This window comes from Penaeus vannamei, chromosome 1, assembly GCF_042767895.1.
Source record: "Penaeus vannamei isolate JL-2024 chromosome 1, ASM4276789v1, whole genome shotgun sequence".
In the NCBI taxonomy this organism is placed as follows: Eukaryota; Metazoa; Arthropoda; class Malacostraca; order Decapoda; family Penaeidae; genus Penaeus; species Penaeus vannamei.
Window position 1 is genome coordinate 49,732,480 of NC_091549.1, and position 27,500 is coordinate 49,759,979.

Sequence of the window (27,500 nt, forward strand, 5' to 3'; positions counted from 1 at the left end):
AAGTGGGACAGTCTCTATAAAATACATTATGGGGGCCGCCGCAGTTAGCACATGTTCGTGTTTGTGCTGAGCAGTTTGATCGATTATGACCAGGTTGGGCACATATTGGGCATCGGTCTGTGGAACGGCAATATTTAGCACGATGTCCAAAGCGCCAACAGTTTTGACATTGGCGGGGAGGGGGTTGGTATAGTCGAACAGGGAGGGATTGTCCACCGATGTAGATACGCAAGGGAAGGTCATTTGTACGGAAGGTAATTTTGGCAATGTTGGTCGGATTCTTTCGTTGACCTTTAGGAGGAATGGTGTAGCAATGTACAGGGGAGAGAGAGACAGTTCCGGTACAGGTATTAAGGGTTGGGTGAGGTTCTGCAGGAATGAGGTTGCCAGAATGATCAGTTAACTTTGATAGTGCTATAGATTCAGTTTCTGATCTGTCTGTTACAAGACGGGAGCGATCGCGTCTGGTATAGAAAGGGACTCTGCCTACTTGTTTTTGGAGGCATTGTTGAAAGAGAAGAGTGTTGCCTGAGTAAAGAGCTGTAGAAGGGATCACGAAAAATCGGTCCCATTTAGCTGGGCTAAACAGAGTATTTAAGATATCTGTAGGGTTGGTGGTGGTGGATGGTCGGGGACGTGTGGAAGAGGGAGTATTACGGAATGATGGAGAATAAGTCTGCAAGGTAGTAATTAGGGAGGATTGGTTGTTTGATGTAGGTTGCAGGGGTAGAGTTGATGAATTTGATAAAGTTGGGTGGGTAGGAATGTCTTGTGGAGATTGATTCTCTGCTTGGGTGGGTAAGGCACTAGTAGGCATTGAGGAGTGGGTAGTAGTTTGTGTTCGGAGCCGTGGTCAAAGGAGAGCCTGGGTTGGGGCTATTTGATATAGGGGCTAGCCTCATTTTCATTACTGGTCATGGGGAACCTGGATTATATAAAAGGCATTAACTGGTCCACCTCCATCGCTAGTGAAAGGTAAGGGCTAAATTAGTCGGGAGTACCGTGCCCATAGTTCCCGCAGGCCGTTCAGGACTGGCACAAGGTCAGCCTTTCATCCTCTCAGCACGGCTCTCACACCTTAGGAAGTAGATAGTAGAAGGGATGGAAACAAAAGCTGGAGGGGGAAAAGACCATGCAAAATTAGTTGAGTTGATGGCTGAGGCCCTAGGCAAGGGAGATCCCTGCATTGGGTCTCAGTCTCCGTCTCCTAAGCCTCCCACGACAACAACGGGCAAGGGATTGGGGGGGGGGAGGGGTTGGGGAAGAAAAGGAAAAGGAAAGGGGAAGAAAAGCAAAATTAACAGAATTGAAGGCTGAGAACTAATGTAGAGGTAATTCCCAGTACTGGGCCTCAATCTTGGTCTCCCCCTCCCCCCCCAGACAGCATCGGGGATGGGAGGGGTTGAATAGTCTATGTTATTATTAATCATTATGACAATTTTTTGAATAGGTCCACAACTTACAAACATCAGGTTTTTAATATAACTGGGGACTAATGGAAGATGTAAGGCTAACTGATAACCATATTTTCTTAGTCTGAGAAGGTAGTAATTTCATTACTTTACAAATCATGTAATAAAGGTATGGGAAGCTATAAAATTTTAATTATTAATCTTGCAAGGTTTACTTAATTTCTTGCCTTCAAATAATTTTACTTAATTTTGCCTGAAGCAATATATAATTTTGTTACAGTATAGAGAATGAATTTAGCCAAACATTTTTACACTAAATTAAAAATATGTCATGCTTATTAAAAAAAAAAAAAAAAAAAAAAAAAAAAAAAAAAATCAAATCTATATCAACCAAGTAAGTTTCCAGTTTGAAACTGAAATTAAGTTTAATAGGTTGATGAGAAAATTGTTTTCGAATGACTAAGAGGTTTTAATATATTGCCAAGGAAATCAATAAATTCAGTACAGCTGAGCATTTAAATTCTTTGGAAATTGTTAATACATATCTTATTAGTAAAGTTTTGTGACTCTACTGTAACAATTTTTATTTATGAAACATTTTGCACTTAATAAAAAGTTATTATTGTCATCACAGCAGTTGTCTTTTTTATCTCTAAATGGCTATTTCAAATGAAAATCAAATCCTTTCATTAATTGTGCTAATGTAATGTTTAAGTTTTACAAACCCTTTAATTCTACTGAAGTGTACCTTTTCTATAAAATTCAAGTATTCGCTTGCATTGATGACTATACATACAACTACATACTCATACAAAATACTCATGTGGGTATGTGCTTCTGGGGTGCTGCACATGTAAGTATATGAGTGAAATATGACAATATTAGATTTCATTTAAAAAATCTACGAATGAGGATAAAAATAATACAAATATAACTGCTCATTATAATTGAAAGAAAAACTACACTTAAAACAGCAGTAAACCACCTTCATCAGCCTTAAAACTGTACATTTGAAAAGGAAGCACTGTATACAATGGCTGATATAAGTAAAATGTACAATGGAAATTAAAAACAAGATAAGGTGGGGCTATGGGTGACAGCTGAACTCCATATCACAAATAAACTGAACAGCTGAAATCCACATTACAAATTTGTTCAGCCATATTACATTATATTACCTGTGACAAAGTATCATAATAACAAGTTCTATTGACTCTTGTCTAATTGCTATTTGCCAATTTTACAACTTTCCCATAGTCTGATGAAATAAATGAATAAATTGATGATAGTGAAATACACCTTTTTTACTAAGTGACTTAATCCACTGTACAATCAGAGGAACCATTTACATAAATGGGTAAAAAATACAAGTTGACTGAACAAAATTTTACATACTGAATATTGTTCAAATCACACTGTAGGTAAAATTTAATTTGAAATGTTCTATGTGCATCGTTTATAGTTAGTGGAGATCTGGTATTCTGCTTTCATCATAATTTCTTCCAAAGACTGAACATAATGCATAATAGTAATTACAGACTATAAACAGCCAAAGTCGGTTTTCCTAAATTTTCAAAGGAGTTGAATCCAAACTTAAATACTATTTTGTGTGACTGTATATAAAACATCATAGCGCTTTTGAAATACTTGTATCTCTCTCACTGCACTGTTCTTGTAAAACCCTTTCCTGTATATGATAATACTAATAATAAGGTGGGAAAGAAAATATGGCTCTCCGGCCAAGTGGTCCCCTTGATGTCACATGGATCAAATTTCAAGTGATGGTAGAGGTCCAGTATCAGCAGAAATCAGTTGAATGTAGAGCAGAACTTGCAATCATTCATCACGAACCAGGGTTACCTCATCGCCATGACGAGAAGCTGCTTCCGCTGTAAAATACAAGAATAAAATTACAAAATACATAATAGAGTGAACGGGTGAATAGGGTGTGTACTTGCACTTGGGTGAATATATAATCAAGTAATTTTTTATTCCCCATTTCTTATCAAATTAAGACAAAGATGAAGATGAAGACCCAGGACATCACTACTAGCTGTTATTTGAAAATAAGTTTAGGTCCCTTACCTTGGTCAGAAACCCTTAAGCAAGATTTAGTACTCTACACCTGACCTTTCTATTAGAGAGTTTTAGAAGGCAGTCTGACATGAGCCTTTTTCTCAATATTTTCCTAAGCTAAATAAGTACAGTGATGCCTCTTAAATGCCCTTTCATTAACTGATCTTTTCCACTTCCTAATCCTGGCAACATGCTGGCCTGGATAACCTTTGCCTTTATCCACTGGTGCACATATACTGTCAATTACAATTTTGCTCTGTGAATTTTGTTTACACAGAAAAGGTTCCACAAGTATAGTCACCAATAAGTCAATTAGGCCTAACTGACCTCACCTGATAATCCTATCCCTTGATTTTTTTATTTATTTTTTTATTTATTTTTATAATTATTTTTCTATGTGATTATTGCCAATAGGAATAATACAGTGTGATTAAAAAAACTAATAATCTTTTTCCAAAATGAAGGGCAAAAGTAAATAGGTAAGATCAGGTTGGCCTAGCAACCAACTCCTAGGTAACTATGCAGTTCTGGAGTCAACAGTATATAAACAAATTCATAAACTATAATCACATTGCATGTATGTGCATTCCCTCCTGGGGTTAGTGGGGTAAGGAGGAATCACCATTTCCAGGTGTTGTTGGTTCAAGGAGAATTCAAATGATAAAATACAAATTTTGTTGTCCCCTGTACCAATACAGGTCCAAGCACCCCTTCTTGCCTCTCTGAGGTTGCCATATTATTATATATTCTAGAGGTAGTGGTGGAGAAAAAAAAAAGTTGTCTGTAATTTGCTTAAAGAAATTACCAATATCTTTAAGTATCTATAGTGTCAACAAAAGTTATATAAGTTTTTATATAAAATATTTAGAGTTAATTATCACAAAATTCATTTTTATTACCAAATACAAATAAACAACAAATGGCTAATTTGAAATTGAGGATCTACAACTGTGTTGATGGCTTCTTAGACTAGCATTAATAATTTTGGATCAGTAAATTGGTTTTCATTATGCTCTTCTGAAAGCATGTGCCATGAAACGTGAAACTACAGTGAAAACAGGAAGTAAGTCCTTTGGCTGCATGTTGCTCAAATGAGAAGTACTATGCACTGTATGTGTGGCATTGCTTTTTCCAGTTGAAACACTACATCTGGTTGGGCACTTGGACACAAGTCAGGTCCTAGACGAAGACAAGGTCAGCTGAACTGCGCCTTAAGGCTACATAAAACCTGCAATAACAAGGAAACCTTCTGAAGCTATGAGATCTTACCTGCCAAATGCACTTCCACCTCCAAAAGTGCCCCCTGAGGACTGCTGTTGGGCTACACTGCCGAAGCTTGCCGTGTTATTCTGGGCTGCAAAACTGAGGGAGAGTAACAAGTATTAGCACTAATAATAATAAAGAGATAAACAAGATGCTACATAACTCAACACTGATAACATCAATATTCAGTAACATTAATAATAAAAAAAATTCCAAACATAATAACAGGTGTACCCAAAACAATATTTGAAAGAAAAAAAAATTATCACCAGGAGGAAGAGAGGAAGAGAAAAAGAGGAGAGGTGAGGAGAGGAGAGAAGATACTCACTCACTCACTCACCCCCCATCCATCAACCCTCCCCCCACATATATATAAATGGATATATAACCTACCTTCCAAAGCCAGATGAAGAGGAGGGTGTAGAGCCACCTACTGAACCAAATGTCCCTCCACTGGAAGAGCCAAAGGAACCAAACCCAGCACCACCTGTGGATGTGTTTGCTTCAATAGCACAAAGATGAAAAGCATTAAAAGCAAAACAAAATAACATGGGTGGGGAAAAGAACATAAAAAACACAAGTATTTATTTACTTGTGCTGAAACAAACAGGGAAAATGAGAAAAGAAACATATAAAGAAAGTCTGAAAATATTACATCAAACAATAATCAATAAAACTGAACTCTTGTATCGATTACATAAAAATGGAATATCAAAATAGATTATGGTATACAAACACCTATTGTCTTTCTAAACCAAACCTAAGCTTTCAAGTCTCTCTCTAACTTTCTACATAACTTCCTAGAGTCATATGAAAGATGTGGAAGGAGGAGAAGACAAATTACAGATTCTGTTTATGTTTAATAGTAACTGTAACTATAGTAACTTGTGTAGATGTTCCATAAAAAAGGGAATTAACAATGCAAAACAACAATAACATAAGTGATAGAATGACAAATACCTGTTGGGCTGGGCACTGAGGACCCAAATGCAGGTGATCCACCAAAGGTTGGGGAACTTCCAAATTTAGGAGGAGAACCAAAGACTGGTGCTGCACCAAAGCCTGGGGAACTTCCAAAGCTTGTTCCAGTACCTCCAAAAGCTGTAAAGAATGAAAGAAAGAAAAAAAAATCTATAAATTTATGTAAAACCCTCATTGCTCTTTATAACAAATGGAACAAAATAGTAAAAGTAATATAACATCAATATGCTAGACTAGTATACATAGAATCTCATAGAAAAGAGAGAGAAAAAAATCTAAATCTTAGCCCAATACTAAAGGATTTCCCTTTGGTAAACCAAGAAATGTACTGGCAATTAGACTGTCCATCACTCTAGTGAAAATAAGAAGTATGGAGAACATGCATATACCTCACTCTCTATACCACTGGCTGCAGCATGCACAAGTTTTTAGGAAATGAGATTAAAAATAGGCTTTTATCCTACTTCTGAGTAGCTATATCACCAAATAAGCAAATGACTGTTTAGCAAACACACACCCAACTTTGGAAAAGCTCTCCTGCACAATTCAATACAATATTGATACTTGGCATATGGGCCCTGTTCACCATGATGTAATTGGATATCACTGATTGTAAGAGGGTTAAAAGCACAAATATGAAGGGAAACTAATTTACAATGTTCCAGACACGTTTTCTTCCTTGTTGATATTCCTCCCCCTATGTAACTTTGTAGATGGTACACATGATAGCAAACACCCTAAGAACCAGGAAATGGAGAAATGTGTAATCCCATAAATGATGATATTAGCATCTGGTGACACTTGAGCCTAAGTCACAAATGAATGATGCATTCATTAGGCTACAGAGAAGCCATTTGCAAAGGACTTACACCCAGAGGATAATTATCTCTAGCACCGATGAAAACCCAGGAAAAACTTACTGGACTTTTGGGGTGTCGTTACCCCAAAACCACCCTGTGCTGTCTGACCCACAGGGCTGGAGAATGCAGCATTTGCCCCACTGCCTCCAGCACCTCCAAATGCCATTCCTCCGAATGTAGTGCTTTGCTGGTTTGCGCCCCCACCAAAAAGACCTGCAGAATAATGGTTGTGGTGAAGACAAGTTATATGAAAAAAAAGAAAGAAAACAAGGTATAAAATCAAGTCTCAATACAGAGTTTATCGGAAATTCCTTACCAGACTGAGGTTTAGCTTCACCAAAGTTGAGAGAACCAAATACATTCTTATTGGCATTTTCTTGACTTGGTTTGCCACCAAGACCACTGAAGAGCCCACCAGACCCTAGGTGAATAAAAATGCAAAATAAAATACAGAATAAGAATAAGAATAAGAAAAAAAAAAAAAAAAAAGAGAGAGAGAGAGAGAGATAATGAAAACTAAATCACGTTCATAAATTCACAATTTACCTAGTTCTTAAATAATAAATAATAATATACAAATATCTCGGATGTCATCATTCTTGGCTAATCACTTATGCTGTGCTATAAGTAATTACCCATATTTTCAAGTTTTTCATATTTTTTTCTAGTTAAATAAATACTATGACATCATGCCGTGCTGATCCACTCATCAAATACTCACCCTATTTCTAGAATTCGGCATTTGGGAAATACTTTGAATGTAGCAGTGATCATATAACAGTAATTGCTTTAACATGAAGACATAGCTAATAACGAAGGCTGATAATTTTTTTAAGTTTATGATTAATTTTCCTCATACATCCAGCAACTGCTGAATCAACCATGTTGGCCATCGTGCAAATGTAAGTAACCTCTACCTATGACTTTGAAATGAAAATGGGAGGGATGTTATCTACCATAACACTTCTTATTGCCTTCTTTTGAATCTTGATCATAAACAATATTTTGTCGTGAAAATTAATTCTTATCATGATCCCAATGTACTTACCAGATCCAAATCCAGAAGATCCAAACACAGATGGACTGGAATTATCGTTGCTGAAAGAGGTAAATATTAGTAGTTAAACACACTGAACATATTTATTATCAGTATCATTATCATTATGTACACAGTTGGAAATCCAGAGTGAATAATAACATGACAATATGAGAAAAATGTAAGAAAGAACAAGAACAAGTCTATGTAAAAGGTACAGATGGCGATGACCAATAGAAATAGATAAAAACAATGCTACAATCACTAAAAATTAATAATCTAGGATTCCCACCTTAAAATCAATACACATTTGTAAGCAACATATATTCAGGTTATTACTGATCATAAGACTATGATGAGCTTAAAATACATATAGAACAGAAAACTGATATTTCACTTTACCTTTTTGCATTAAAGGGTGAGGATCCCTGTGATGGACTCTGTCCAAAAACTGATCCTGAAGTCCCACTTCCAAATCCAGAGCTGGTGATTGGCTGGCCGAATACAGAGCCGCCTGTGGTCTGTGATAATGCCCCAAAAAGAGAGGATGACTGTGTTCCTGAGCTGCCAAACACAGAGCCTCCCTGCCCACTACTGCCAAATACTGATCCAGTAGCAGTGGTAGGTTGGGACCCAAATACTGAACTGGTAGTGGTGGTAGGCTGAGATCCAAATACTGACACAGCAGAAGTGGTAGGCTGGGATCCAAATACTGATCCAGCTGCACTGGTAGGTTGGGATCCAAATACTGAACCTGATGATGGACTCTGTGGGCTTTGGCCAAAGACAGAGGTTGTTCCTTGTGAAGATGTTTGGCCAAACACAGAACCACTTGCAGTTGTAGTTGTGGCAGATGTCAAGCTGAAGCCACCCGAAGAACTCAAAGTGCTAAAAGCTGAGCCAGAACTGGAGGTTGTTAGAGCCCCAAAGGCTGATGTTCCAAAAGTAGATGTTGAAGATGATGGAGAAACTGCACCAAAGAGGGATCCAGAAGACGAAGTGGCTGATGCAGCTGTGCCAAACACACTTCCACTAGCAGTTGTGGCCAGAGCACTTTCTGAAGCTGATGTTGCAGCAGGAGCTGGAGAGCCAAAAAGAGACCCTGAGGATGAAGGTGCTATGGCAGCTGTGCCAAATACACTCCCACTAGTGGAGGTACCCAAAGTGCTCCCTGAAGTTGCTAATGGTGCTGTTGAAGAGCCAAATAGTGATCCAGAGGATGCTGAAGCAGATGTTCCACCACCAAACACACTTCCAGTGACACTTGAAACTGAAGTGGTTGTAGCAGTTGTAGTTGTAGGGGAGCTAAAGAGTGCTCCTGATGGTGAAGAATCAGATGCAGCAGTGCCAAATATACCTCCAGAAGCAGATGAGGAAGGAGCAGCAGAACTGAAGAGTGATCCAGAAGAAACAGTAGCACTAAATAAGCTTCCACTAGTTGTGGGACTTGATGAGACTCCAGGAGCTGATGATGTGGTGGCTGGAGAACCAAAGAGAGATCCTGTTGGAGTGGGGGATGCAGCGGCAGCAAATATGCTTCCACTAGATGTCGTGGCTGAGCTACCTCCAGAAACAGTGGATGGTGGCAAAAACAGTGAGGAACCTGATAAAGTGCTTGAGTTTGAGAAAATGCTAGCAGTAGAAGTTGTATTTGTTGATGTTACAGTGCTAACGGGTGATGATATACTCTTGATAGTAACTGCAGAAGTTCCACCAAAGAGACTTCCAGATGAAGAGAACAGGCTACCTGATGATGAAGTTGCTGTACCTCCAAATAAACTACCAGATTGGGTTGTTATGGAGGAGGTATTTGAAAACAAGCTTCCAGCATTCGTTGATTCTGATCCTGAAAAAATACTGCTCTTTGTAGTAGCTGTTTTGTTACTGAATAAGCTTGCTGCTGGGGTGGGTGAAGTAGTATCTACACTTGATGTTGTTGAAGCTGTGGTGCTTGAGGTTCCTCCAATTGTGCTTCCAGATGTGGTTGCAGTGGTACCCCCAAACAAACTTGAAGAAGTTACTGTTATTCCTCCAAACAACTTTCCTGGTGATGATGATGGTCCTCCAAACATGCTTGCTGTGGTGTTAGCTGTTCCTCCACTGAAAATGCTTCCTGTTGCAGGTCCACCAGAATTTTCAAACAAACTTCCACTGCTGGCTGGCCCTGATCCTCCTAAAGCATTTGTCCCTAATGAAGCTGTTGGTGGTGAAAGAAGCTTTTCAGGTACTTTGTCATCAATAATATATAAATTTGGTGGGTCAACCTTACTCAGTTTTTCAAACACAATGCTGGTCTCATTTGACTTACCTGAAGTACTACCAGCAGCAACTAATGTTACTGTTGAAGTTCCAACAGAAGTGGAAATTGGTTCTTCTGTCCCTGAAGTAGTTAGAGGTGTTAATGATGGAGTGCCAGTATCAGTTACCAGAGATGTCTTTGAGAACAAACTTGCAGATGTAGTAGTTAGTGTTGAGCTTGGAGCACTGAAGGACAAAGTATTTGTACTACTTGATATTGAAGGCAGAGAGGAGGTTGCACTAGATGGAATTACATTACTGAAGAGGTTGGTAGATGCAGTTGGTGGTTTGAAGGAAAAAGAGGCCCCAAATGCAGGAGGTGAGCTTGTAGCTGCCGTGCTACCCACTGTTGAAACCACAGCAAAAGTAGAGGGTAAAGATAATGATGAACCAGCTGCTGTAGCTGAAAATCCTCCTGTAGAGGATGATGAGGATGTGCCCTTGAATGAAAAAGCCGAAGAAACAGAAGGAAGTGAAGACTGTGCAGAGGATACAGCAGATTTAGTAGTGTCAGACACAGAAGCTGTCCCCAAGATAGATGAAGCAGTATCAAAGTTAAGGGATACAGTGGTGGAAAGGTTTGTCCCATTAGGAGTGGTGCTGGGTACTTTTGATACCAGAGATGAAAGTGCTAGTAAAGGACTTGCACTCTTGACTCCATCTTCTAGCTTGACACTGGGTGTCTGGGGAGGAGTTATGTCTTCATACTGAACCTTCCCCAGGGTAGCACCACCCACAGATGCTGCTGCAATAGAAGGCACACCACTGAATGAGAATCCAGTCTTGTTATTCCTTAATGCTGCACCTTCACCATCCTTTGTTGTTGGAACACTTGGGATATTGGATGTCTGTTTAACAGATGAAAAAGGACTGGAAGTTCTAGACTCTGAAGGTGATCCAAAATCAACAGACTTTTGAAGTGCTTCTGATTTGACACCAAGATTGGTAACAGGGGAAGGAGTGGTCTTACGGTTGGGTGTTGAGAAGGTCTGAGGGCCAAAGGAAGAGAGAGTAAAGTCCAAAGCAGGAGATGATGCAGAATGGTTGACGAATAGTGAAGAGTTGTTGGGCAAGTTACTGGAGTCGTTGAAGAAGGTACTGTTCTGGAGAGCCGAGAGGTTCATTCGGGGAACATTGGTGCATTTTCTGAGGAAACAGACACAAACATTTTTAAGAATTAATATGCAGAATATACATAGATAATACATGTTTGTAAGCACAAATACAAATACAAATTCCTGTATACAAAACAACACTCACGTCCATTTTAACCATAGGCATAGATTTTCATTTGAAAACTTACTTGACAGGGACAGTGGTCCTCTGTGCCAGGAGTTTCTGCAGTCTGTCCTGCTTCTCAGGAGGCAGCATTTTGACAGGAGAAACACGCATTGTCGATGACAAGGAAGTTTCTCTCATACTCTTCTCCAAACTGGCAAATATCTCCTCACTGAGAATTTGAATTTAAAAGTTAGGTTGGGCTCTTAAGCAAGACTTACTTAATTTCATGCCTTTTCTTTATTCTATTTTTAGTACAGTTGCCATCAACTTATAATATCAACCTGTTGTTGTCAGGAGGGCATCAACACATTAATTTTATAACTATCCACTATGATTTTAGTTTATTTTGTTTAAACATAGATGGCTCCACAAGATGACAATTACAAGGCACATCTGATACCCTTTTCCTTCTTTGAAAAGGAAGGAAAACTGTAAAAAGAAAAAAATCTTATTGCTATTAATATTGTTTATAATGGTATAATAATAATAATAATAATAATAATAATAATAATAATAATAATAATAATTTTTACATCCTATAACATAAAGCAAACAAACAGAAATGTCATTCTACAGTAAAATGGAAGAACCTATAATGACAGAGAAATTTAAAACAATGAAAAGTAATACATGAAAACATAATTTTTCTCTTACTCATCCTTGTAGGTCCCCTGGAGACTGCCAGAGAGAGAGTGGAGTTGCAGTGCCTTCACCTTCTCACACAGGACATCAAATTGCTTGTCGAGAGCTACACGGAAACTGTGACTCTTCAGGAGGGCATGGTACAGTGTTTCTGATGCTGGCAACTCTTTCTTCCTGTTATAATACATGGTGAAGTCATGTTGAACTAATATTACTGTATAGTGAACAAAAATTGATATCAGAAAAAAGTAACATAAGCAAAACTGTAAAAAGAAACAGGATAATAAGAATATAATAAATCTGTCATCTTCTCGTATGAAAAGGAAAGAATAATAATAATAAGAAAATAATGAGTTATACATCCATTAACCTAAGTGAATGATCTAATTTGTGTTTATCTGGTTAATCTCTTTCTGTAATGTATTTACTTCTCAACTGCATCTTACAAATAATACTTACTTTTTATTGTTGGCTGCATTTGTGAATTCAGCCCAGTCAAGATGCAACCTTGTGTTGACTTCAGTGAGTTGGCTCTGTAAGTATTGGTATCTAGAACGTATCTCTTCCAGCCGCCTGCGACTTTGAGGGTCTAAGGGCCGAGATTGTAGGGACATCATGTGCCTGCAAAATGTTAATTCCATTGTAAAAAATGCTGACTAGTGGTATCCATGGAAATTCCATTAAAATTCCATATATGTATATATATATATATATATATATATATATATATATATATATATATATATATGTAAATAAACACACACATATATATATATATATATATATATATATATATATATATATATACATATATGTGTCTATATATTCATATATATATATTTATATACATATAACTATGTATAAAATCACACAACACACACACACACACACACACACCCATATATATATATATATATATATATATATATATATATATATATATATATATATATATATATATATATATATATATATATATATATATATATATATCAACTCTGCAGTTGGATGGAAATTGTTTCAGGTATGTGATGTGAGAATGGATGGAAGGATGAAAATTAAGCAGAATTATAATTCTGGTATCAATAGCTTTAATAAATAATCTCTTATCTCTTTCATATATAAACATAAAAACATGCATATACCTAGGAACAAAAATAATGTGTGTTTTATTTCCTAAAGTTTCCCCCTTCCATTCTCATCAATCCAACTCACTGTCACTCACCTTGGATTCTTCCGCTTTTGTAGCTGTCCCTCTGCTTCCTCTCGCAGAGTGTAGCCTTCTAGGACCTTTGAGTGCAGCTGCATCACCTCTGCCTTCAGCTCAGCTGTGGTAGAAGACATCTGATCTATCCATGTCTTCTGTTCTCCCAGGGAGCTTCGGATTTTGCCCATTTCTTCCTTTTTTCCTATCTGTATGGGTGAAGAAGATATCTACAATCATATATGTGCAAGACTGGAGGACACTGCAAAATATTAGCATTGAGAGAAAAATAACATATCATGGAAAAAAATATTACCTCAATCTGACACTGGTTATTAATGAGGTGGTCATTAAATTCCTTTTCAAAATTTGAGGTTATTGCCATTATAGCTGGAAGGAGATCTGGCTCTGTGCTTTTCCCAGATCCAAATTTTTGAGTTGGCAAGGTTGGTGCTGGACTCTGGGGGCTCCTAGTAATTTGGTTCTCCATTGACTTGGGTGTCCCTGGCATCACTGGGGTGGGAGACTTGGATTTTAATGGCGTGGAGCTGAAAGCAGGCTTCCCCTGACTGATGCTCCCAGTAGCACTGTCTGCCTTGGGCAACAAGTTTGGCAAGTTAACTCCTTGTGGGCTAACATTCCTTGTTGGGTCAGAGGGTTGTGATTGCATGAAGCCTGACTGTGGTTGTGCTTCAGGCTGAGGGGCCAACTTAGTTACAGGGGCCTTGAATTGGAGTGAGGGTACTGGTGCACTTGAGGAAACAGAATTGGCTACAGGTGCTGATGTAGGAGCCTGCGGGATGATGGATGTAGGAGCTTGAGAGATTGCACTTGGTTTAGACAATGCCTGTGGTGCTTCTTGTTGTACTTTGCCAAATAAGCTTGTTCCCCCAGAATTTCCAAAGATGTTTGATCCTGATCCTTGAGAGAATGAGAAAATTGACTGGGGCTTATCAGCAGCAGCAGCAGTCTGCTGAAAAGGACTGGCTCCAAAGGATGATGTTGGTGCTATGCTGCAATGAAACAAGTTTTTTGGTAAATGAATTATATACTGTTTTGAAAGAAAGAAAGAAAAAAGAAAACAAAAATCATCTTAACAAATAAAATACTTTATTTTATCTATGACATCCCCTTTTCATATATATATATATATATATATATAAATACATATATATATATATATATATATATATATATATAAATACATATATATATATATAAATACACATATATATATAAATACATATACATATATATATATATATATATATATATATATATATATATATATATATATATATATATATATATATATATATATATATATATATATATATATATATATATATATATATATATATATATATATATATATATATATATATATATATATATATATATATATATATATATATATATATATATATATATATATATATATATCTATATATATATATATATATATATACATACATATATATATATATCTTAATAAGACCATTTCACTTTTTTTCTATGCCTCCTCTCATCTTTTATCTCTTGCCCAATAAGGTCAATTGACTATTTCTTATCCCTTCTTTCTACCTTGACAAGTAGATCATTAAACTATTGTTCCAAATATATATCATTTACCTATGCCATCAATCATTTCAAACGAAAGTTCTTTGTAGAATCAAACAAATGCTTTCTGTTTCGAACATGACATGTACTTGTTACTTCTAACAGCAAAAACAGAACTAAATAAGCCCTATGGTCATTGCACCTTAACAGAGACCTTACAAATGACCAATATTCCTTAAAAAATACCAATATACTTAGAATTTCCTATACCTTTTGAACAAAGATGTAGAGCTACTGGCTTCTCCAACACTTCCTAGCTTTGGTGGTGCTTCAGGCTGAGCAGCTGAAGATGAAGCTGTAGATACAGGTGCAGCATAGCTGCTGACCCCTGGAAACTGATCTGGTGTCCTGTGACCAGTACTGGGAAGGGCCTCTGCCATCTTGGTTAAGGCTGGTGCCCCAGCAGCATTATTGACGAGGTGGAAAATGTTGAGTTCTCCACCCGTTGAAAGTGCATAAAGAACTGGACAGGGCCCACTTGTGCTTCCATCTGTCAATTGTAGCATTGTAAGTTTCAGCCTTCGCCTTATTTTCAAAGCTATCCTTTATATCAAACAGAAGGAAATAATTTACTGCTCCACACAATGCTATCAAGACCAATATAAATATAATGTATAATGGATAAATGCATACATGTTTAATGAAAGTCATTATGCCCCTAATCTTTACTATACTTTACCTTTGTGTGTGAAACTCTTCAAAGAGGTAAAGTCCACAGCCATTCCTAGTGCATAAGTCTCCTTGGTGACAGAGATGTTGTGCATGCCAGCTCCACCTCCTTCTTCCATTTCATACTCACACCAACCCTCCCCTCCATTCTCTGCTTTTCCTAACACACCCAGCTGGACTGCTCTTGATGACAGCACACACATAACACTCCTGAAATCAAAATTTCTCATTCAACATTGATCATTTCCTAACCTGTACATTTCTTTCAAATAATCTAAAAATGCTTTATCTTGCTTTTTAACCCAATATTGAGAGTGCATATATTTTTGCCATGGCTAGCTAAGCCTAAATGCCATTTGCTAAAGATACACAGACTACACAGAATGAAAAGCATTTTTCATGATCTACTTTTCCTGTTTAACAAAACAAAAAATATCTTTAACATACCATTCACTAATGAAAACAGGGTAGAACATTGGTGGTCTCGGACCTTGGTTATCATTGCAAAGGAACTCATAAACAACATATTTTGGTTCCTTTCCTTTTGGGGCACTAATGAACATCATCACTGCAAAGTAAGGAAAAACAAGGTGAACAAAAAATATCACAGATACCTTGAGCCTCCAGGCTAGAGTAAATGTTTGTATATCAAATCACAGGTCAAATTACTCTTGTACATGATGTTGATGCTTTCATGATTTAATTTTTTTCTTTCCTTCTACTTATATACATTTGTATTTTTTGTTTTTAATTCTCACTTCATACTCTAAAACACTGAATCATCTCATTTTACCATGGCCTCCCTCCTCAGCCTCTTGTTTATAGCCAATGAAGAACTCAGTGCTTGTGAACCATGTGATACTTAGAACTGCACCCAGTTCTTCCATTGGTGGTCTTGCAATGTTCCTTACAGGGGTCAGGTCAGGCTTGAACAGGGCTAGGGATCCATCAGTTAAGCCTACAGTCAGCTGCTTGCCTTTTGGTGACCATCCCACAGCACTGGAGATGAAAAAAATAGTCTATTATCAACTGAAGAGGTGAAAAGTATTGTAATTCCATCCCGAATCTATTAAACTATTGATGTCAGGAATATGCACTGTCGACATTGGTTTTCATCTTATTCTTCATTTACTTATACACAGATGGTTTCTCAAGTGTTTACTGACCAAGGAATCCATTATGGTGTGTACCTGGCTTGTCTCTTAACCCATTCCTTGATTTTTTTTTTTTTTTTTTTTTTTTTTTTTTAATAGAATGTTCTATCTTTATTACCATTCACATCAACAATATTATGTTGACATCAATATTTGTACTTTTTTCAAAAAATTCAAGGAATAGGGTAAATACATGCAATCATGTAGGTAACACATTGAATCTACAGTAAAAAAGTTCTTGTCAAGCTATCAGCGCATAAAGAAAATGTTAATAATAATGATAAACATTAAAAAAAGTATACTAATATATAAAACAAAACCTTAGAAGACAGTGCATATGCACTCCAGGAATTAACCCCTAGTGATGAGATGGTATGCCTTACATGCTAAATCTAAATCTAATGTATTAACTTTGTTTACACACAGATGATTCCACAAATGCTTTGTCACCAAGGGGTCAATTACTATTGCTATCTCACCAATTTACCCTTTTCTCTGTTTTTCTGCAAGATTCGTTTTTCTTTCATACTGCTTTTTGCCATATAATATTATAATAAACATATTTTCAGCAATAATAATAATATTGATATTAACAACAAAAATACGTTTTCCCTGAAAATTCAAGGAATTGGGAAAGCATGTGAAGTAAATAGTACCTACAATCCCTTGGTGGTTGAGCACTTATTTGTCACAAAAAAAGGAAAGAAAGAAAGAAAGAAAGAAAGAAAGAAAAAAAGTGGACAGCACATGTACCCATTGCCAATATAGCAATGGGTTGCATAACTGAGGAACTCCCACTGCAATCTGTCCTCCACTACTTCTTACCATGCCTTTATTTCCACTGTTTTCACATCAATACTATTGTCCTTCAGCAAGATGATGGAGAGAGCGCCTGGTGAGGTGGCCACAGCAATATTGTTGGGCATCATTGGGTTCCATGCGATGCCTTGCACACGAGACCCACCAACTCGGCTAATGGCTGTACTTGCAAATGGTGATTGACTTGCAGACTAGAAGTACAAGTAGTATGGTGAGAGAAATTATGAGTAAATGTTGCTAAAGAAACCAATAAAATTATCTGTCAAGGGGGATTAATAAAAATCCCTCAGAATACTGAGCATGTAAAATCCATGATGTAAATCTGACACTATTCCTATCAAATTACTACCAATATTGAATATATTTTTCACTTGTGAAAGAAATGGTAGTAAAGTAAAGTGTCTTAGATTCTTATGTTTTATAAGACAGTGAGCTTTGATTCTACATTTTCAATGTTAGGTATCTAGTCAAGATCTACCTACAAAATACATATACAACATTACATCAAATTTTTAAATCTAACATGTGAATCAAACAGTGAAAGAAATGGATAAAAAAACAACTAAAAAACAATTTACCTCATGCACAAAGTTGCGGCATTCATAAAACAGAGCATGAGGAATGTCACCATGGATGACGACAGCCATGAGGGTGAGGCCATCACAACTGGCCGCAAGGTGTGTGATGGGTGCTCCTGTGTCCACTGTTGCCACATCTTTCGTCTCACCATCAGCCAAGAGTGCTTGGGTTTGATACACTAAATTTGAGACATTTATCAAAATTCAATTATATAACATGAATTATGTGCTTATGCATACCACTACTACAGGATGAAATCATTTGACATATCTGTTGAAGAGGGAAAAGTAATGACCTCTAATGCAACAAATTCTGCTAGAGACAACTCCTCCCAGAATTAATATCTAAAACCACTTCATACCTTTGAAAGTCGTCCCAAGAGCAGCAAAGACAATTCCATATTTTGGGGCAACTGCTACTAAGGAACAATTTTCACTTGGTGATGGTAGTAATGCAGCATCATTAGGGAAGACTGATACATGATCAGTGATAAACCTAAGTGTCTGAAAAGAATAAAGAAGTACCTCATTTAGCATTCATTGTTGTGTTACAGCTTGACAATGAAAGTTACTCAACTATGGATACATAAATGTAGTGACATGGATAAACAAGCTTATTTTTATACTCATATACAATTTTGTATGTTAGTGTGTGTGTGTGTGTCTCAGGATTCATGAAGTATAATATCTCTTCATCGTATAAAAGGCTATTACATGTGAAATAGTCATTATGCATTGTACAAGGCAGAGCTGAAGCTTTGCTAAGTTAATTTTTTATAACTAGATGACATTAAAGATGTTCATCACCAATATAACAATAAAAAATGACATTTTGTGATTTATGATAAGTAGCACCACAGGGAAGGAAGGAAACAAAAATCTGCATAAAATACAAGTTAAAGTAAAGTAAAGCTTTTCCAAGCTTCTCCATCTCCTATATCACTCTTTCTCTTACCATCTTTAATTCATGCATTTATTATCTCATCTATCCCAATAGCAATGGGGTAAAAGTTTTGGTAAAGTCTGGCGAAGATAGGTATACATTCGCATATGTCGATCTGCACCTAGGCGGCAGTCCAGCTCGTAGTAGAGAGTGTGGAACATAATCCCAGTGATCAGGAGATGCACTCATGATGTGATGAGGTGTTCCTTGGTTTCTGGTATTGTCTGCCATGATGCGAGTCTGTCACCCTTCACCAATAATTATCCAGTCACTGATTCTCTTTTCCTTTGCCTTTTTTTTCTATCTCTTCTCTGATTTCATTCATTACATTTCTATCTCCCATTATTCATTCACTCTTCCATTCATTTATGCTAACTTTTCTTCTCCTCCTCCTGCCTATCTACCATGAACTAATGGCTTCCCTGTCCACTAGCCTGTCCTGTACAACAGCTTTCCCTGGCACAAATTACTAATATTCCATAGTAAACTTTTTCTGCTGCTTCTTTGCTTCTATATCTGTTGTTTTATTATGCATATCTGATGAAGTATCTCCTAATTCTTTATGAGAATAGCAGCACTAACAGCCAATGTCTTTATGCTTCAGAAAATTGTGGGATATATTTATATATGCACAAAATCCTTTACCAAGGAAGATCAATCTTTATGGTATGGATGCACTGAGCTAGGGCAAATTGAAGACGATATTCTTGGAAGAGGACAAGAGTTGTAGTTGCTGCTATAAGGAATATCCTAGGTTTCAGCTCTATCTTGCAGTGCTTACCGAGCTGAAGACAATGTGAGGGGGGTGGGGTTGCGGGGGTTACCCCCCATCAACCCTTCCCTCGGGCACCCAGCCACAGTAATTTAGACTGTTAAATAAAGTTTGTGAAATGGAGACTTTAACAAGTGTATTTGTATTGTAAAGATTTACCTCATGGGATAATTCAGCCAACGACTTGTATCCTAAAGCAATACAAAAAGGATATGGAAATGATATTCTTGCAACTGACTGTCCTGCAGCTATGTAAAAGCTCCCTACACACAATTTGAAGATTTTAGCATGAGAATATTATGTTGTGAACTAACTTGCATAACACTATTTCTCTCAAGCATGGAGTCAATGGGTCAACTGATACAAAAAAAAAAAAGTTTTAGAAGTTGTCAACCAAAGAGCTGCTCTGAAGTTAGTTTTCAGTAGTGATTTATTGATGTCATGTGCTTTTTGCATATTACTGAGAAAAACTGAAAATGCCAAAGAGTTGCATTGCTGTAGGTTGCTCAAACAACAACCTAATGAATAGGAAAGGTCATTTCCGGACTGAGAAAAAAACCTGCAACAATCTAATACTAAATTTTAAAAAGTAATTAAAAAAACAATGAAATTCACTAAATCTAGAATGAACAATAATCTTTTACCTGGAGTATTAATCAAGCATTCGTAAACATCAGGATATTCAACATTAGGCCATGTTTTAGGATTGTCAACCCAAACATCAGCTGGCAATCTGTAATCCAGCTTTAAACTTTTCAGTTTCACCATGTAGTGAATTTTTGCTTCTCCTTCTATTGTATCAAAATATCTGCATGACATCTCAAGGATTGTGAAAACTTTTAGAAAACGTGAAATGAATCCAGAACAAATATTGCAGTGTATTGGCAACATTTGTGGACTGTTTTCACCCCGCAGAAATAGTTGCTATACATTGCTATGCTGCTTACGTCATGCTGAATCGCCCTAAATGAACACGAAAGCAAACTGGTATAAAGCGATAATTCTGTCAAGCAATAACAAGCAAAGAAAGTCCTTCCCATAATATCTGCCATGAAATACACTGGGCTGGTTCCTTCTTTGCTAACACTTCTCCTGGCAGGCCTACAAGTTAAAAACCCAGTGGGCAATCGTTGACCTTTGCCGCAGCATCGCCCGGTACACAAGTCATGCTGTAAGTAACTTTAAGTGTCCTTTAAAGTTTTAATCAAATCTAAAATTGGTATTTATTCATTTCTTTATTCTAATTGTACCGTTTTCTCCTATTCCCTGGTCATCCTAAGTGATGCAATGCCTTGTAGGAACGACCTTCAGTTATCTCAATATACATACTATTACATGGTGTCTCATTAGGTTTCACTCACTCCAAATGACAATAACACATCATGCAAAAAGTTATTTATTGTCATCATATCGTATCATTTACTCCGTCCTCATTCACAAGAAATGCAAGCCCGTCATTTCATTCATAAGAGACCTTGCAACTCAAAACTTGTTCTTTCGTTATTCTTTCCCTCATTTCTCTGCTTCCAACGCCTCACCGTGCTCAGGACACTGTCTGGGGCGTAATCCATCCTCTCGGCGTTGAATCTGCTCCTGTGACCATATAAAATGTATATAATCAAATCTCAACTACATTTCAAATTTCTCCTAACGTTTCGATGGAGGAGACAACGCAGTCGCATGCATCCACGGCGTTCTTGTACAAGACTGGATATCCGTTCGGCGTCAGAAAAATTTGCTTTTAGCTTTAATTTTTTACGTCATCTTTGTCAATTTTTAAGAAGCTGATGTGGCACACATAAAAAGAAATTTTTAAAATAGTCAAAATTAGTCCTATCCGTTAAATAGCTTTGCTCTTACTTATTTAGTATACATAAGGTAATGATTGTGATGCTAAAAGCATGTCTGGTGTCCGACCTTGGTGTGATGTTCAAAAGGCTGTGTAATGTTTTTTGTTGTCATTTACCGAGTTTGTAAACATTATATGAATGAAAATAATGAGCGTATCAACAGTATTACTACTTAAACCCAGAGAGGCACGTTGGTATTTTATATATGTACAGCTATCTTTGCTAATAATTTAACACATGCAACATACTTTCAACATTCATAGTAAATTTCAAAAATTAGGTGAGAAATAAAAATGTAAAAGTTTGCCTTCTTCTATACGTGAGCTCATATCTTATCATTGTTTATGCACATGAGTCTTCATAATCAACCAGCAAAAAAAGAAGAAGAAGAAGAAAAAAAAAAAAAACGTTTTAAGGAAAACCGTGTGGATGAACACCAACATAACAGATTTCACAAAGAAATATTTCTTTCTTTATCATTATTATTATCATTGTCAGTGGTAATGAGAATGAAAAGGGTAATAATGATAGTGATAATGATAATTGATAATGATGATAACAATAATGATGATAACAATAATGATGATAACAACAATGATGATAACAATAATGATGATAACAATAATGATAGTAGTGATGATAATAATGATGATGATAATAATAATAATAATAATATTACTATTATTGATAATAATAATGATAATAATAATAATAATAATAATAATAATAATAATAATAATAATAATAACAATAATAATAATAATAATAATGATAATAATAATGACAATAACAACAACAACAATAATAATGATAATAATAATAATAATAATAATAATAATAATAATAATAATAATAATAATAACAATAATAATAATAATAATAATGATAATAATAATAATAACAATAGTGATAATGATAATGATAATAATAATAATAACAATGATGATAATAATACTCTTACTATCATAATTATTAATGATAATAATGATGAGAGTAATGATAATAAAAATGATAATAATGATAACAAAAACAGCACCAACACTTATAATCATAATGATAATAATAATAATAATTAAAAAAAAAAAATAATGATAAGGATAATAATAACAATGATAATGATAGCAATAATAATGATAATAATAATAATAATAATAATAATAATAATAATAATAATAATAATAATGATAATAATAATAATAACAATAGTGAAAATGACAAAGGTAATAACAATACGAATGATAATGATGATGATAATAATGATAATAATATTGATGATAATAATAATCATAATAAAGATACTGATAATAATAATAATAATGATATTAATAATAATTATGATAATAACGATAATAATAATAATAATATTAATAATAATAATAATAATAATAATGATAATAATAAGAATAATAAGAATAATGATAACAATGATAATAATAATAATAATAATAATAATAATAATAATAACAATAATAAAAACAATAATAATAATAATTACAATGATGATAATTATTATCCTAATAGTAATAATAATTATTATAATAACAATGATAATAACGATAATGATGATGATAATAATAATAATAATAGAATAATTATAATAATAGTAGTAATTAGAATAATAATAATGATGAAGATGGAGATTATTGTATTTAATGATATAATAGTAATAATTGTAATAAGGATAATAGAAATAATAGTAATAGTAATAGTAATAATGATAATGATAATGACAATCATAACAATGATAATAATAATAATAATAACAATGATGATAATTAAAATAATAATAATAATAATAATAATAATAATGTTAATAATAATAATAATAATAATAATAATAATAATAATAATAATAATAATAATAATAATAATAATAACAACAACAAGGATAATAATAATAATAATAATAATAATAATAATAATAATAATAAAAAAAAAAAATAATAATAATGATAATAATAATAATAATAGCAATCGTAATAATACTAATGATAATAATAACAATGATGATAATGAGATTGATAATGAATACTACTACTAATAATGATGATGATAGTATCACTATTGTTCTCGATAGCATTGTTATTGCTATTATCATTATCATTGTTATCATCACTAATATCATTGTTATTATAATCACAATTATTGTCGTCTATAATGATAACAATAACTATGATTATTGTCATCAGCTTTATTATTATCATTATTATTACTATTATTGTCCTTATTGTTATTATTGTCATCATTATTATCATTATCATTATTATTATTATCTTTATCATTATCACCATTTTCATTATTATCATTATTATTATTATTATTATTATTATTATTATTATTATTATTATTATTATTATTATTATTATTTTTATTATTATTATTATTATTATAATAATAATTATTATTATTATTATCATTATCATTATTATTATTACTATTACTATTATCATCATTATTATTATTATTAGCATTACTATTATTATCATTATTATTATTATTTTTTATTATTGCTAATATTATTATCATTTTTTTATCATTGCTAATATTATTATTATTATTGTTATCATTACCATTATCATTATCATTATTGTTATTGTTATGATAATTATTATTATTATTACTATCATTATCATGATCATTATCATTATTATTATTATTGCTGTTATTATTAGTATTGTTGTTGTTATTATTATTATCATTATTATTATCATCATTATTATTATTATCATTATCATAACTATTGTTATCATTATTATTACTATTGTTATCATTGTTATTATCATTACTATCATTATGATCATGATGATGATGATCATCATCATTATCATTATCATCATCATTAATATCATTATCATTATTATCATAAGTTACCATTACTCTTATTATTTTCATTATTGTTATTAGTACCATCATTAATATTGCTAATATTATCATTATTATTATAATCGTAAAAGTAACACCTATTATCATTTAGAAAATAATAACACTTATTATCATTATCAATAACTACTTAATTACTATTACTTCAATTGCTATTGCTATCATCATTATCATCATTACTTACATCAGTGGTGTCATTCTTCTGATTAGTGCTACCATCATTATTAATGTAATCAACATGGTCATTGAAACTATCAATATCATTATCATCACCGCAACCATCACCATCATCATCATCACCATCATCAATCATCACATCATCACCACCACCACCTTTTCATCATCATTTTTATTATCATCATACTCATCATCAACCATCATCATCATCATCAACCATCATTATCATCATCACAATCACCACCTCATCTTCATCTTCACCACCATCCCATCTTTATCATCATCATCATTATTATCATCATCATAATCATCAACCATCATTATCATCATCACCACCACCACATCATCACAATCACCACCTCATCATCATCATCATCACCACCACATCTTTATCATCATCATCATCATCACCACCACCATTATCATTAATATTATTATCATTATCATCATCATCATTATTATCATTATTGTTATTAGCATTATTATTCTTATTATTATCATTATTATTCTTATTATTATCATTATTATTATTATTATCATCATCATTACAATTACTATTATGATGATGATGATGATTATTATTATTATTTTTATTATTATTATTATTATTATTAATATTATTGTTATTATCATTATTATAATCAGCATCATCATTATTAACATTATTGTTACTATTATCATTGTTACCATGATCATTATCGTCATCGCTATTATGGCGAAAAAGATAAATGGAAGAAGACACGAAGCAATGGCGCGGGCAAGGAATCGATCGGAATTTAGTATAACTGGCAACTGCAGCGGGGAATCGTCTAATGGAGTTTCTTCGTAATTAATTCGTTATAATTCTCTGCCATCGAATTGAAGGCGGTCTATTAAGTCTCTTTGTGTCATACTGTGATGTGTTTGGGTTTCATGTTAGGATGCGTCTCGGTGTCTTGTTATGAAGTGACTTGGGGTCGTACTATGCTGTGTCTCGGTGTCATATTGTGAAGTGACTTGGTGTCATACTATGATGTGTCTCGGTGTCATACTATGATGTGTCTCGGTGTCATACTATGATGCGTCTCGGTGTCATACTATGATGTGTCTCGGTGTCATACTATGATGTGTCTCGGTGTCATACTATGATGTGTCTCGGTGTCATACTATGATGTGTCTTGGTGTCAAAATGTAGACATTAGTCGTGGACGCTGGACCAGCCATCTTGTATCAGCACAGCATTTTGTTCCCCCAATTCTGAAGCTACTGTAACTTCACACACACTTACTTCATCCAAAAGATAACCAGCATTATCTCACCTGTTTTTTTTTAAAGGTCCTCCCTTGTGTTCATTTTTTGCCTTGCTGAAAATGAGTTTTGCACGCGTAAAATATTATTGCAAAACACAGGCCATATTTCATAATTGCCTTTGTGATTTTCGTTACAAATTCAGCAATTTTCTGTACCAAAGATGGAGAAGGTCACCAGAATCACTTGCGCTTCTTTCAACATCAATCCTCCTTTTCTTCTAAAATCAGAAATGTCATGCAATGAATAAAAGTATGTTTTGGTCTGCATGAATACTTGAAGGTTTATTAAAAACTTTTTATGTTGTAAAAAGACCCAGTTTTTCAAAACATATATCTATTCATCTCTCTCTATCTCTATGCATGTATGTATGTATTCATCTGTATATCTACTTATCTATCTCTCTCTCTCTCTCTCTCTCTCTCTCTCTCTCTCTCTCTCTCTCTCTCTCTCTCTCTCTCTCTCTCTCTCTCTCTGTCTCTGTCTCTGTCTATCTCTCTCTCTCTCTCTCTCTCTCTCTCTGTCTCTCTCTCTCTCTCTCTCTCTCTCTCTCTCTCTCTCTCTCTCTGTCTCTATCTATCTATCTATCTATCTATCCATCCATCTACAGTATCTATCTCTCTATATATATCTGTATGTCTATCTAGCTATATATATCTGTATGTCTATCTCGCTATATATATATATATATATATATATATATATATATATATATATATATATATATATATATATATATATATATATATATATATGTGTGTGTGTATGTATGTATGTCTATATATCTATTCGCATCCATATCTATCCCTACATAAAGATCTGTCTATACACATGTCCCTCTATCTGTCCATCAGAGAGAGAGAGAGAAAGAAATGAAAGAAGAGGAACACAACGACATTCAAAGGAAAAAAAACACTCACACAGCCATCCAAACAAGGAAACGACTCGCAAACAAAAACAAACAACCAGAGAAAAGCAAAAAAACAAAATAAGGAACAAGGAACAAGCCCACAGTCATCTGAACAAGGAAATGACTCGCAAACAAAAACAAACAACCAGAGAGAGAAAAAAAAGGAACAAGCCCACAGTCATCTAAATAAGGGAATGACTCACAAACACAAACAAACAACCAGAGAGAGAAAAAAACAAAAAACAAAACAAAACAAGGAACGAGCCCACAGTCATCTAAGCAAGGAAATGGCTCACAAAAACGACTCGCAAACAAAAACAAACAACCAGAGAAAAACAAAAAAACAAAACAAGGAACGAGCCCACAGTCATCCCAACAAAGAAACTCTCCCTCAAACACAAACAACCAACCAGAGAGAGAAAAAACAAAAAAACAAAACAAAACAAGGAACACGCCCACAACCATCTAAACAAGGATATGACTCGCAACCATAAACAAACAACCAGAGAAAAACAAAAAATAAAAACAAAGTAAGGAACAAGCCCACAGCCATCCAAACAAGGAAACGACTCACAAACACAAACAACCAACCAGAGAGAGAAAAACAAAAAAAAACAAACAAAGAAACTCTCCCGCAAACACAACCAACCAGAGAGAGAGAGAGAGAGAGAAAAAACAAGGAACAAGCCCACAGCCATCCAAACAAGGAAACGACTCACAAACACAAACAACCAACCAGAGAGAGAAAAAACAAAAAAACAAAACAAAACAAGGAAAACTCCCACAAT

The 27,500-nt window shown here is 34.5% G+C and overlaps 1 protein-coding gene across 9 annotated transcripts; it reads right to left on the reverse strand.

Annotated features, from left to right (window-relative positions):
- Positions 1-2,341: 2,341 nt before the first annotated feature.
- On the reverse strand, positions 2,342-21,302 carry LOC113825352 (nuclear pore complex protein Nup214-like). 9 transcript variants are annotated; one of them, XM_070124355.1, is made up of 23 exons: positions 21,147-21,302; positions 18,256-18,397; positions 17,894-18,072; positions 17,322-17,506; positions 16,136-16,341; positions 15,790-15,910; positions 15,353-15,552; positions 14,884-15,163; positions 13,370-14,066; positions 13,075-13,262; positions 12,309-12,470; positions 11,862-12,023; positions 11,230-11,376; positions 10,897-11,072; positions 9,937-10,668; positions 8,031-9,825; positions 7,641-7,690; positions 6,909-7,013; positions 6,653-6,805; positions 5,712-5,852; positions 5,145-5,253; positions 4,758-4,850; positions 2,342-3,301 (listed from the first exon to the last, which is right to left on the reverse strand). In XM_070124355.1, the coding sequence occupies exons 1-23, from the start codon at positions 21,177-21,179 to the stop codon at positions 3,274-3,276; spliced, it is 6,084 nt and encodes a 2,027-aa protein (XP_069980456.1). In that variant the 5' UTR covers positions 21,180-21,302; the 3' UTR covers positions 2,342-3,273. The 9 variants fall into 9 exon arrangements, with proteins under 9 accessions (XP_069980456.1, XP_069980451.1, XP_069980424.1 ...); XM_070124350.1 differs by having other exon boundaries at positions 9,937-10,671; XM_070124323.1 differs by having other exon boundaries at positions 9,937-11,072; positions 17,894-18,057.
- Between the last annotated feature and the right edge of the window lie 6,198 nt (positions 21,303-27,500).

Coding starts and splice junctions, on each gene's coding strand:
- LOC113825352 (XM_070124294.1), bottom strand. CDS start 21,179: ATGGATTACGCCCCAGACAGTGTCCTGAGCACG. Junction 17,507..17,893: donor GCCGCAACTTTGTGCATGAG/GTAAATTGTTTT, acceptor TTGTACTTCTAG/TCTGCAAGTCAATCACCATT. Junction 7,691..8,030: donor TCACCCTTTAATGCAAAAAG/GTAAAGTGAAAT, acceptor TACCTCTTTCAG/CAACGATAATTCCAGTCCAT.